This window comes from Typopeltis vanoorti, chromosome 4 (assembly GCF_054136105.1).
Source record: "Typopeltis vanoorti isolate ZY-2024b chromosome 4, IOZ_Tvanoo_1.0, whole genome shotgun sequence".
NCBI classification, from domain to species: domain Eukaryota; kingdom Metazoa; phylum Arthropoda; class Arachnida; order Uropygi; family Thelyphonidae; genus Typopeltis; species Typopeltis vanoorti.
In genome coordinates, this window is record NC_143552.1 from 46,638,885 (window position 1) to 46,653,114 (window position 14,230).

At 34.9% G+C, this 14,230-nt stretch overlaps 1 protein-coding gene across 1 annotated transcript in view; it reads left to right on the plus strand.

Moving 5' to 3' along the window:
- The first annotated feature begins 453 nt into the window (after positions 1 to 453).
- SMC3 (structural maintenance of chromosomes 3) overlaps positions 454 to 14,230 on the plus strand; it is a 450,203-nt gene continuing 436,426 nt past the window's right edge. The window contains exon 1 of the mRNA XM_090391130.1: positions 454 to 753. Coding sequence (XP_090247256.1) covers positions 739 to 753 — 15 coding nt within the window. The 5' untranslated portion in view covers positions 454 to 738. The remainder of the gene's footprint in view (positions 754 to 14,230) is intronic.

Here is a 14,230-nt window from a genome sequence, read left to right on the forward strand (position 1 = left end):
TACCATGAATTGCTTTGGTCTTGCACAACGTGTGGGATCATTCATCTAGACTTGCAATACTTGCAGGCGCAAACTTGATTTACAGTACTTGTCTGTTTGCTTACTTGGGAAATGGAGTAAAACGAGGTTTAAAATAGCTTGGTATCTTTAACATATACATATATATATATATTTATTTATTTATTATACATTAATTAACATTTATTATACCCAAGGTAAAATACTTTATATATATATATATATATATATATGTTAAACATACCAAGCTATATATATATATATACATTTTAGAAACGTACAAAGTAAGCCTTTCCAGGAAAATTTTCTTTCTCCGTCACAAAATCTCCATAATTCTAAGAGTTTAGGCTTTATAATTTATGTTACGCCTTTTGTGGCGATGCTGTTCACGTTCCCATTAATGATAAAAAATGCAGAAGATTAACAAAACAAATTTTAATGCTGAAACATTGTTTCCTTTTAATGCCTCGTTCAAAAATACATACAGACGTTAATATTATGCCTAAACGTACTTACATATTGTTAATAAGTTTTAGTGCATATTACTTTTGCACATTTTTAAATTCTGAAGAAAATATGTTAGTACTTCCCGCCATTTCGTAACGCTGGAAATGTTTCAATGGTATCGAGTGTGTATTTGCTTACTTGAGTAATGTGATTAGCGGAGCGGAGTTTTAAAATTTTACGTGTTTTTTAGTTATTTTTTTTGTCGGAATCAGAATGTTTATCAAGCAGGTAAATGATTTATTATAAATATGCTTCATTAATCAGTTTTAAAAAGGTATTTTTGACTGTTTAGATTAATGTTAATAGACTTACGAATGCTATCTAGTCGTGTGTTTGTTACGAACTATTTTATTTCGAGTTATTTTTGAAATTTTATAAGAGAGATCAGGATGCAGCTGATAATTTTTTTGTAAAAGAACTTTCGGAAAAGCGAGACTATGATGTTGGCAACCACATCGATTTTCTTCCGTTTTAACTATATGAAATCTGTTCAGCTTAGAATGAGCTGCCTCTATCTGAAGTCTTTAGCAATGCGCTGGGGTATCTGGTTCATGTTATTAACATTAAAAGTTTATACCACTTCAGATATCAATTTTTATAAACATTTGGAGGAATAAATTACATATTTTTTTTATAATGTGTAATATAATAATTATAAGAGGAAATTATTATTATGTGACACCTCCAGGGAGTCCAAAGACTCATCGAGGGAGAGTGTGCCAACAGCATCGAACGACCCCTTCCAACTACTAACCGCACTCAAACTTGCTTAACTTTTTCGTGAGCCATTAGTAGCAGAAGCTCTACCAACTGACCAGAAAGATTTCAGATTCTTATTTACAGTTATTTTCAATAATTTAGCAGAGTTATTAGGGATGAAACTAGTATTGCCTCTTGGTAGATCTGCAATGGGGAAGCAGTATACTTAAATGCTAAGTTTTCAATTTTGGATTTCGAGTTGTACAAGTGACATTTTGCATTTCATGACAGAAAAATTTTGATCATCTTTGCAGAGAAAAAAATTAGGAATGATGGAAAGCTCATGTTCTTCTCATGGCATGTTGAGTGTGTGGAATGGGTTACTGTTGGTTATTATATTATTATTATTATGTGACACCTCCAAGGAGTCCAAAGACTCATTGAGGGAGGGCACCTACTCTACAACTTTGTCTCCACCACTCAATCAACCAACTACAGCAACTGCATTATTAGTGCATCTCTAGTGAATGTATTCAATCTTTTGCATTCCACAGACTCAATCTATCATCATAGGAAGCATTCCACAGACCACCCACCATTTTGGTTGTTCACTTCTGGACTCTCACCACCATTTCTTCTCGTACCCAAGAAACCTAGGTGACCAGACCTGAGCACAGTAATCCATATGTGAATGTATCAAGGTCCTATAAAGAGTAATGATAACTTCCTTATCACTGCTTGATAGTGTGTGTGTGTTCTTACTAACCAAAATATTCCTGAGTACCTTTGCCTTAATCCTTAAACAATATACCCTCAGAACTTCAACTCTCTATACCAGGGGCAGGGAACTTTTTTACCTATTACCCCAAAATATATTTATTTACGTCAACGTTACCCCCTTGATTTGAAAGGGAGAAAGTCATAGATTATTTAAATTCAAAAGGTTTATTGAATCTATTTATATGGAGAATACGATTATAAATATAAAAAGTCTAAAATAAATGTGATAAAATAAATTAATATCCTCATTATGAAACAAAAGGATTTCTTTGAAAACTTTTTCACTTCAGGTTTTGGAGAAATTATGTTGTTTCGTTTTTGATACAATAACATCAAAATTGGGGCATTTTGATGTTAGAGCAATTTGGATACTGTCTCCGTGGTCCAATGATTTCTCTGCTTTGTTTTTTCATGTTCATTATAGTGGAAAATCCTTGTTTGCAAAGGTAGGTTGTTGCAAAAGGCAGCAACTTTTTGACTGCCTCCTCCTCCTCATTTGCAATTTTGAAAGCTTTGCAGCTATTGACATCCAAAATTATGACAGATCTGCTTTGTTTTCAATACGTGCTTCATTATTGGATCGAAGGTCAAGAAGTGCCTCTGCCAACCCTTGAGGCTCTTCTGGTACATCAGCAATTTCACATTTAAAAGGATCTACCACCCAACTGACAGTATGTGAATCAAGATCTGTAAAGTAATCAGAGAACCGCTCTTTGAGTTTGGTAAGGTACCTTATAACTGTATCCTTGATGTCGTCAAAAGTAATATTTTCACAATCTTCCAAAAACAAAGCTAACTTTGAAAAGGCAGCTATCTTAAGTTAAGGGGATAATAAATCCCTCATTATTTTAAAGCCGGATACAAAACTTGGAGATCAAAATCTATCCAAGAGTTTCATGCCGAAGAACTATCAGTGAGTCCAAGCATAAGTCAACACCTGGGTGGTACAACACTAGGGCAACTCAGAGCAAAGGTGGAGAAAGCTCCATCACTATCCTTAATATTTTCTCATAATGTAAAACGCAGCTCCTATGAGATGTATTACTGTTTTACATTATGAGGAGAGGTCACTACCCAGACCGGTTTCGACCTTTATTGACGTCTCATCAGTGAGTAGGTAGACCTGGATAATACCAAGGTTTAAGTGAACCGAACTTACATATACCCCTACTATTAAATAAGTTTAAATTACTACTACTACTAAATAATGAGGGATTTATTATCCCCTTAACTTAATTTACGCCGCCGGAAAAATAGCCTCTTGGCTTATTATCGTAGGCAGCTATCTTGTTTTGTTCTGCTTTCTGTCTTCAATATAAAAGCTTTGATCCAAATGCTGAAATCTTTTCTCTGACTGAATGATATTGATGTTTTTTCCTTCCAATTCTTTGTTCATCAAAAATATCTGCTAAATATGCGAAATGTGCAACCCACGAGGAGTTTGTAAACTTATCTGCGAGAACATGCTTTTGATCAACCATAAAAATTTCAAGTTCAGTTTTGAAGCCTACACTCGGTTCAGAACATTTTCACGTGAGAGCCACCTCACTTCTGTATGATCAAGTAGGTCTATATATTCAGCCTCACCATCTTTACATAATTCACGAAATAGTCACGTGTTTAGTGTATGTCCTTTGACAACATTGACAACCTTGATAACATCATGCATGGCGGCTTCCAGTGAGGTTCCAAATGTTTCACAAGCAGTGCTTTGGATTATTCTCTCTCGGCAAAGCTGAAAAACCAATTACATGACCCAACATAGCTGGAGCTCCATCAACAGACAGCAATGCAGTCTTCACACTTTAAATTAATGTTATTAAAGTATTCATTAACTTTATTGAAGACATCAATTCCACGAGATCGCAACTCGAGAGGAGAACAAAACAACAATTCATCTTCAGTTACATGTAAACCTTTGTAGCATACATACACCATCAGCTGCGAATTACTACTGACATCTGTAGTCTCATCAAGCTGAATAGCAAAGCATTTACTCTCTTTTATTGAAGAAATAACTTGTTCCCTCACATTTTCTGCTAAAATAGAAATTCTTTCTTTCACAACTTTTGCAGACAAGGGCACTGAATTTAGTTTCATGGCTTCTTTCTGACCATACATAATCTCTGCCATTTTCAAAGCTGCTGGTTTAACCAATTCCCCACCAATAGTATATGGTTTCTTGTCTCGGGCAATCAACTAGGCCACTTCAAAGCTAGCCTTTGATGGTGAACGTTGATTGAATGTACCTCTCAAGTTGCTGTCCAGTCTTTGTCTTTTGACAGACATTTCCAAATTTACGAAGTATTCCTGTGGTTTGGAAGACAGATGTGGATGCAAATTATCCAAGTGTTTCTTCAATTGACTCTTTTTGAAAAATTCTGCAGTCAGTACTTTCAAACAGACAACACATTGTGGTTTCATTATTCCTTTGTCTTCTATTTGTGTAAACCCATAATTGAGGAACTCTTCCTGGTGTTGTATTTTTCTGGTTGATGTCATCTGAAGGGTAAAAAAGACACTGATTGAATTTAAGTTTTTTTAAAGTTCATTTAAATTTACAATAATTTAATTGGTAAACGTGGCACTAAGACATGTCCTCAAGACGAAGGCAGTATTTAATTATTTTATTGACCATCAAAAATTAATCGAGCAAGGAGAAAATATATTAATTAAATTATCGAACTAACATAAAACTAAAATATGGTTAATAAATGAAAATCTTACACTTAAATTAGAACTATTGAAATAAATTAAATTAAATAACTACTTAAATCGACTTAAACAAAGCAAAAACATGTGTCAAAAAATAAGGTTAAGGCGGGTAATAGACAACTGACAAATAATATCTGTTTAGTCACTTGACAACACCTTAGCAACCAAATTGTTTGGAGTTCAACATGACGTGACATCTCCTAAACACGTATATTACATTGGCCACATGCAGTGTTGCCAGAAGAAAAATTTCTGTCGTAACAAGGAATGCGCTTTATATATAATTTTATTTATGTCTATTGAGTCCTCATTACCCCCAAGAATTTCATTTGTACCCCAGTTTGCCGACCCCCTGCTCTATACTGACCCCGAAATGTCTAGCTTCATCAGTTTCATGCCATTCCATTCCATGAATTTGATACAGTTTGTAATATTTTTTTTCCAAAAATGCACAACTTTACACTTTTCCACATTAAACTGATATCTGTATCTTTTGCCCATAGTGGCAGCCTATTTAAATCACCTACAAGCTTTTTCCATAGCCTTGATTAATTATTCATCCATAAGTTTATTGGACATCATCGAGTTATTCCTCTCCTTGGTTATGTGCCACACCACCAATCCTCACAAAGTTGTCTTGTTTGCATGCTTTTCTGAAGCTTCAGCTCTCTGGAGACCAGTCACTCCAAGCATACGATCTGTCCATCAGTCCATCTCATTGAGAATCTACCACTTCCTCTTTTTCCAGGGACTTTACCTTCTATTACTGTTTTAAGAAGTTCTTCTGTTCTTTCAGTGTGTCCAAAGTACTTTAGCTTTCTTCTGTCAGTACCCTTACATAGTCTTAAAGTTCTACCAATTGTTTCTTGCACCCATCTGTTTTTCTGCTTTTCAGTGTATGAGATCCTATAGTACCACATCTCAAAAGCAGCTATCCTTTTCCTATCAGTTTCACATCTATAAGTTGCGGTTTTAAAAACAGCTGCATCCAGAATCCTCAGTTTGTTCTGTGGAGATAGATCCATCCTTTTAGATTTTAGACAAGTCTCTGACTGTTGGGTTAGCCATTCTTGATCTTCTTCTTTTGATGTCTTCTGAACAGCAGTTCTTCATATTAATGAGAGATCCAAAGTACACTAATTTGCTGACTTTCTCAATTATTTCTTCATTAAGGTACATACTTGTTCCTCAGGAGCTTCTCTCTATATATACAGGTATACCCTGGTCATAAAGCATTAGGTTCCAGATATAGCAAATTTCACCATATAATGAATGACTGTTTTTTTTTTTTTTTCAATTTCGAATAATTTTCACAAACAAAAAAGTTATTATTCTTCTGAATAGCTTGGCTTAAAGGAACATGCCAGCTAGTTTGGTCTTCAGTCTATACCATTAAATTTTTTTCCATTTTGGCAATAAGATTGTCATGTTTACGAATAACTGTAGTATTAACTGTTTAGTACAGCATGCTAGGTAAGTTTAGCCTATGTTAGTGTATGATACACCATCATCTCTATATTTAATAATTTTAATCGTAGTATGTAATGTACTAGGTTTATGCATCCTCATTGGAAGCAATGGCACCCTTATTTCGAATTTTAACTGCCATTATTAACAATAAAATAAACTCATAATTATAAACAGTTTATAATTCACACAAAATACCCAAGCAGAGAGTCAGAGAGATGAAGCAAGCAAAAATGTCATAAACACTTCAGGAAAACTGTGCATCTGTTGATTCTCAGGAATGTCATTCTGCTAAAACTACCTTAAGAACAAATGCAGCAATGTATAAATGAGTGTTAGTCATGATTGAAAAATCATTGTATGAGCTGATCATCATAAAGTGAAGTCTCATAAAGCAGGGTATTACTGTATTTCCTTTGAGAACCATAATCTTTGTCTTTTTAGGGTTGAGTTTAAGTCCTCTGTTCTTGCTGATCTCATTAACTCTGTCCAGTATTAACTATTATGCTACTCAGTTTTACACAATCATCAAAAAAAATTTCCATCAAATCATTTTCTGTATATCATTTATGTACAAATTAAGTAGTAGAGTAGTCCAAGCATAGAGGCTTGTGACACAGTTAGTCATCTGCTTTCTCCTGGATTTTGCTCCTCTGTAAACTACAACCTTATACTCCAATATATCACCAATTTCATATCCATTCCCATTTGTTCCAGTTTGTGACAGAGTTCCATATATGCCATCAGATGCCTTTGTAAAATCCAGTATTATCATCATGTAGCCATTCCTTTTATTTGAATCAACTGTTACTCTTATAAAAAGTTCAGCGAGTGTACTAAGGCATGAGGCATGACTGATCTTTCACAAAGCTACAATGCCCCCCGTCCCCCATACACACCAAAAAATATTATATTTTTATGAACCCCCTCCCATTTGGGAATTCTCTCCTTCAAGTTTTCCAGTAATTTATTTATTTTTTTCATTCACTGCCTCTGAGTTACTGAGTGGTCCATAATATGCTAGAAGTCTTGGCGCCTCCTTTATGCAGAGAAAATATTTTGCCTTCTTTCCATTCCCTTGGGACTTAAGTTAAACAGCATATTCAGAGGCATCAAGAAACATTCCCAAGACTGTATTTGCATTGAAATTCTTCAATATCCTAAGACCATTCCATACTTCCAATTCATCAACCCCATTACCCATTCTTACATCAGTTTCTTTCATTTGGATGATTGACAGAAGCAGACATAATAATAGCAGCTATGATCCTTTCTCCTTTGCTACATAGCAAAACAACTCCCTGTTTTTTTTATTTTCTTTGGACTGCTTGGCTAATTTCTTCTTATAATCTGACTTTGCCTTACCTTGTCATCATTCTTGCCTGCCTGAGCCTTGTACAGCCCATGAGTTTGCTGATCACTTTTCTCCATATATACCCTTCACAACTGGGGTAAAGTGGTACAACACCGGGCGACTCCTTGCAAAGGTGGAGTAAGCTACCAACACTCCTATCGCAGTATCTACCATAATGCAAAACACATCTCCTTGCGGATATGTATAATGTTATGCATTAAGGGAAAGGCCACTACCCAGACTAGTTTCAATCTTTATTGAGATCTCTTCAGTGGGAGCCAGGCCCAAGTGGGGATACCAAGGCAGATACCACTTGGGCCCGGCTCCCACTGAAGAGACCTCAATAAAGGTCGAAACCAGTCTGGGTAGTGGCCTTTCCCTTAATGCATAACATTATACATATCCGTAAGGAGATGTGTTTTGCATTATGGGAGATACTGAGATAGGCGTGTTGGTAGCTTACTCCACCTTTGCAAGGAGTCGCCTGGTGTTGTACCACTTTACCCCAGTCCTGAAGATACTTTCGGACGCAAACTTTATTTGCACACACTTGGATAAGAGATTAAACTAAATTTATTATAGTCTGACCAAGTGAAAAATAAACTTTCAACATCTTTCTCTAAATCCAGAGTAATTTAATAAAAAAAGGTGGCACACCGTTTGGTGGCTCTTATAGGAGGAGATGACCTTGCTAATGCTTCTGCCTTAGTATCTCCACTTGGGCTTGGCTCCCACTGAAGAGACCTCAATAAAGGTCAAAACTAGTATGGGTAGTGGCCTTTCCCTTAATGCATAACATTATACATATCCGCAAGGAGATGTGTTTTGCATTATGGGAGATACTGAGATAGAGTGTTGGTAGCTTACTTCACCTTTGCAAGGAGTCGCCCAGTGTTGTACCACTTTACCCCAGTCCTGAAGATACTTTCAGGCGCAAACTTTGTTTGCACACACTTGGATAAAGGATTAAACTAAATTTATTATACCCTTCACAATATCTTTTTTAGCTCCTATTTAATGATACTACTTATCTGTCTAATTTCTGCTTGATTTATCCTCCTGACCTTGGGTATACATTCTAATGTTACTTCTTTCAGATGCCCCCAGCTATCTCCCAGGCCCTGCTAATTTCCTTCCCTTGTAGCTTATGCCATGGCACTACTTCAAGCCTCCGAAGCTCGTCATAATCACCTGCCTGTAGTTCCACATATACCTTCTCATATATCTCTTCTTAACTGAAAATTCCATTATGAACAAATCTTTTGATCCTGTAACCATATCCAGCATCACATACTTCAAGTGTCCTTCATCACATGCCACTTCACATAATTTTCTCTTAATAGGTGTATAAATTCCATTTCTTCCACTGTGTCTTTCCTCCTTTCAGAAATTGTCTCCATAATAATTACACAGCCTGTACTCATTCTGCTAATTTGTTGATGCATGTCTTCCATATCATCCCTTGCATCCCCCCCCCTCCCCATAGCTTATAGCAGCAGCCAACTGCATGTTTTGGCCTGTTGGCCTCTATCTCACATCAAGTTGCCTGAAATGAAGTGTCATCCAAATACCTATCTTTTTGACTTCCTATTCTTTTTGGCTGCATTTTATCTGATGTCATCGGCAGTACATCCTCCCCTGTCTTATCTCTTCTAACCTTTCTGAAAATCTATACCTCTCACATTCTATCCCTATAACTACACCATCATCTGTCTACCATGTCTCACTGTTGCTTTTAGCTTTTGGCAAGGTTGCATTAACCAGTGCTAAACCCCCTTCATCTTATTCCTGATAAGAGGGAATGCTACACTATCCAAACTATAGCATTCCTTTGAGAGACTAGGTTCCTCATTTTTTGGTCATTCTCACACATACCTGCCTCATGGGTGCTTGCACACACTCAACCACATTCACTGTAATGGCTTTAATAATAATTCTAGGAATAGAACTAATAATTTTAATTACACTAGTTTACCATCAGCAATTTTTTTTTTTTTTTGCCTGTTGTTTGACAAGTTTCTGAAGAAATTTTCATTCATATATTGTGCTCTGAGCATTTTTTGTGTCATGTTTGCATCATTGTTGCTTACCTTTAGCATTAGAAGGTTTTATACATTAAACAGAATGGGCGAGGAAAGATTAGCAAAGCAAGTGTTCTCTGCCATGTTGGCAGGAAAACGACCCAGAGGAAGATCAAGATATAGGTGGATTCATACGGTACAAAGTGCCTTAGACGATAGAAATATAAGATCTGATAATGTTGGAGTCTTGACAAGTAACAGGCTGATTTGGAGGAAAATTGTAGATAGGAAGTTAACTGTTTTAAGGATACTTGTGACATAAGACTGAATGATATATGCACATAAACACAAAAAAGATATTTAATTAACCAAATATTTCAGTCTGGAAATAGCAGACCATCCTCAGTGGTATTACAAGAACAGTTTTTAAAAAATACAAGCTAGAATACTAACAATAGATCGTTAAAAAGAGAACACACTGCATGATGTTATATCACTAAGTATTAAGTATAAAACAGAATATTTTGAAGTAGAGACATGATTGAAAAAAAAAAAAAAAATTAATGAGTAATCTTGATTAGACTTTCCCAGATTTTTGATATAGATATACAGTCATTACGATGGAGCAAGGTCTCCACGCTTTCCTTGAACAAACGTTCGAACCTATAACGGGATCTATGTAAGAAGCGAGTCCTGGACCAAAAGATGCTGTGGTCAGTTTCAATCCTGTGTTGAGCCAATCCAGACTTTTCAGGTTTGTTGCGAAGAATGGAGGATTGATGTTCTTGGATTCTTTTTTCAAGAGAACGTCCAGTCTGTCCAAAATAGGAGAGATCACAGGGAAGTCCTCTTTCTCCTTCTTTAGCCAACTTTTATTTAGAACATTTAAAAAAAGTCCTCTTCTCATCTATTTTCCCTCAACCATCTTTTTGGGTAAGATATATAGATGACATCTTTACTATTTTTTGACCTCATAGCAAAAACTCTTTACCTTCTTTTTTAAACAGTATTAATTCCTTGCATCATCGTATAAAGTTTACTGTGGAAATAGAAGAAAACAACCAGTTATCTTTTTTAGACGTTCTCCTCATCCGGTCACCTTCAAATATTCTTACAACTACAGTATACAGGAAACCAATGTTCACAGGTCGTTATATTCTTAAAGAATCAGCCCATCATCCATGTCAAAAAACAGGAATTATAAAATGCCTCATCAGAAGAGCCAAAACTAATTGTTCTGCTTTTGATTATCTACAGAAAGAACTTTCTACTATCCAATAACACATGAAACTCAATGGTTTTTCTAAAAAAAAAGTACTCAGCATCTTCTATTTTTTAAAACTGTTCTCGTAATACCACTGAGGATGGTCTGCTATTTCCAGACCGAAATATTTGGTTAATTAAATATCTTTCTTGTGTTTACGTGCATATATCATTCAGTCTTATGTCACAAGTATCCTTAAAACAGCAAATTCTTATCCTTCACAGGGAAAATGCTACCAAATTAACTGGTAAATTAGGAAAACTTTCAGTTATACAAGGTAGGTTATGAGCAAAGATCAATTTCTTAAAAAAGTGCTGCGACAACAAGATTATTCCCAATTTCGCTAAGATTAAAGAAACAATAAAATCTTCTAGAGTTCATAATATTTACCAGAACACTAGTTTATCTCTAATCCGTAATCAACTTAAAGCTGCTAAACGTGACCTTTGCCATTCACAGTCATCACATTTCTGATCTGCGCACCTATATTTCCACAAATTTGGATCCACTTCTTTCTCACATAGTTCTAAATGTGGCTAAACGTTCTACTCAACGTGCTTATAATAAACTAAGTCAACATCTTAACCGTAAATATGAAGCTCTTTCGTCTAGACAATCCAAGCCCTTCATAACTCCAGATAATTGGATTGTCAATATATCCGGACGTCCTTTGACTGAAAGCGAAACCCTCATCCTGTCAAAAGGACATGATTTTTCTATTGTTCCAAATAAGATACCATATCTAGATTTCCTAGTTAACATTGAAAGGAATCTCAATCATCTAACTAGTGATAAAGCTAATGCTCTTCGCCTAGAAGTTGCTTCTTCTCTACTTAAGGCCAAACTTCCTCCTTCTGAAATGAAATCTTTATAGTCCTTGAGAAAAAATAATCACCTCATTATCACCAAAGCTGACAAGTGAAAAGCAATAGTAGTTATGGACTCAGCAAATTACAGAAGAAAACTTTCTCTTTTGCTTCAAGATCGCTCCACATATCAAGAAATTGATTATAATCCAACCAACAGACAACTAAAGCAATTAAATTCTCTCTTAGATGAAGTCATCAGTTTAGATAAAGACACAATTGAAAGACTTGAAACTCATTTTGCAAGACCTCCTAGATTTTATGGCTTTCCAAAAAATCCATAAGATTGACTATCCTCTTCGTCCAATAGTAGATTGTATTGATTCTCCTACTTACCGTATAGCCAAATTCTAGCTAAATTATTGAAATCTTACATTGGCAGCTCTAATTCTTTTTTAAAAAACTCCTCAGATTTCTTAGAAAAATTAAAAAATGTCTCATTACAACCTACAGATCTTATGGTTAGCTTTTGATATAGAATCTTTATATACCAATGTACCTCTCAAGGAAACTTTAAAATTACTTGCTGACATCTTTCCTCAAGACATTATAAAACTATTGATTTCGTAATACATTCTGGATATTTCGTATATGTCAAAATAAATTTTACAGCCAAGTAGAAGGAACGGCCATGGGAAGTCCTCTTTCTCCTGCTTTAGCCAACTTTTATTTAGAACATTTCGAAAAAGTCCTCTTTTCATCTATTTTCCCTCAACCATCTTTTTGGGTAAGATATATAGATGACATCTTTACTATTTGGCCTCACAGCAAAAACTCTTTACCTTCTTTTTTTAAACGGTATTAATTCCTTGCATCATCGTATAAAGTTTACCATGGAAATAGAAGAAAACAACCAGTTATCTTTTTTAGACGTTCTCCTCATCCGGTCACCTTCAAATATTCTTACAACTACAGTATACAGGAAACCAGCGTTCACAGGTCGTTATATTCTTAAAGAATTAGCCCATCATCCATGTCAAAAAACAGGAATTATAAAATGCCTCATCAGAAGAGCCAAAACTAATTGTTCTACTTTTGATTATCTACAGAAAGAACTTACTACTATCCAACAACACATGAAACTCAATGGCTTTTCTAAAAAAAGTACTCAACATCTTCTCAATTCTTATAATCCTCCACAAAACAAAGTTTCAATATGTCAAGTGCCTATTCCTTATATCTCCGGTATTTCAGAACCTATCGCAAGAATTTTAAAGAAATATGATTTAACAACTACATATTCACCTATTAACAAATTGTCTTCTCATTTTCCTTCTCCTAAAGACAAACGCTCAACTTTATCTCTTCCTGGAGTTTATCAAATTCCTTGCAACTGTGATCTCTCTTGTTTTGGACAGACTGGACGTTCTCTTGAAAAAAGAATTCAAGAACATCAATCCTCCATTCTTCACAACAAACCTGAAAAGTGGATTTGCTCAACACTGGATTGAAACTGACCACAGCATCTTTTGGTCCAAGACTCGCCTCTTACATAGATCCCGTTATAGGTTCGAATGTTTGTTCAAGGAAAGCGTGGAGGCCTTGCTCCATCGTCCCAACCTGAATCGTAATGACTGTATATCTATATCAAAAATCTGGGAAAGTCTAATCAAGATTACTCAATAATTTTTTTTTTTTTTCAATCATGTGTCTTCTTCAAAATATTCCATTTTATACTTAATACTTAGTGATATAACATCACGCATTGTGTTCTATTTTTAATGATCTATTGTTAGTATTCTAGCTTGTATTTTTTTAAAACTGTTCTTGTAATACCACTGAGGATGGTCTGCTATTTCCAGACGAAAATATTTGATTAATTAAATATCTTTCTTGTGTTTACGTGCATATATCATTCAGATAGGAAGTTAGTAATGATGTAAATTTTTCATGTAGCACTATCGTATCCTGTACACCCCTTGAGAGTACATGTCAGGAATTTGATGATGATGAGGTTTTATATAGATGTGGAATTTTTTTTTTTTCCTTTTTCTTCAGAAACTAGATTTTTCATTCTGCAAAACATTCAGAAAAACACTTGCACAATTCACAGGTATAATACTTGTTTCAAGGTGTTAATTGCTTCAGCCTTAATTCTAAACAGCTTATCTTTCATCCCTTGTTCTATTTAAGTGACCTCATTGCCTCACATTAGCTCTGATTGCATTCTTGAATGCTAATGATCAAATTTTCTTTTGATATCCTTTAATCACTGATGTGATGTGATGTTGCAGAAACATCATTTAACATTTGTCACAATTATTACTGAAAAGTTATATTTGAATAAAAAAAAAGTAAAATTTTTTCCAAAATTCTGAATTTATTATTATTATATATTTTTTTCAACTCAAGTGCATATTTAAAAAGGAATTGGCATTACTTTTGTGTTAACTTCTTCAATTACTGTTTGGCATACATAGCATGGCTGCACTATGCCATCTATTTTGTGAATATTACATGCAATATATTTTCCTTTTAGATCAGACTTTATTCTGTTTTTTTTTCCACTTAACAAGTTTCCAGAATTCAGTTAGACTGA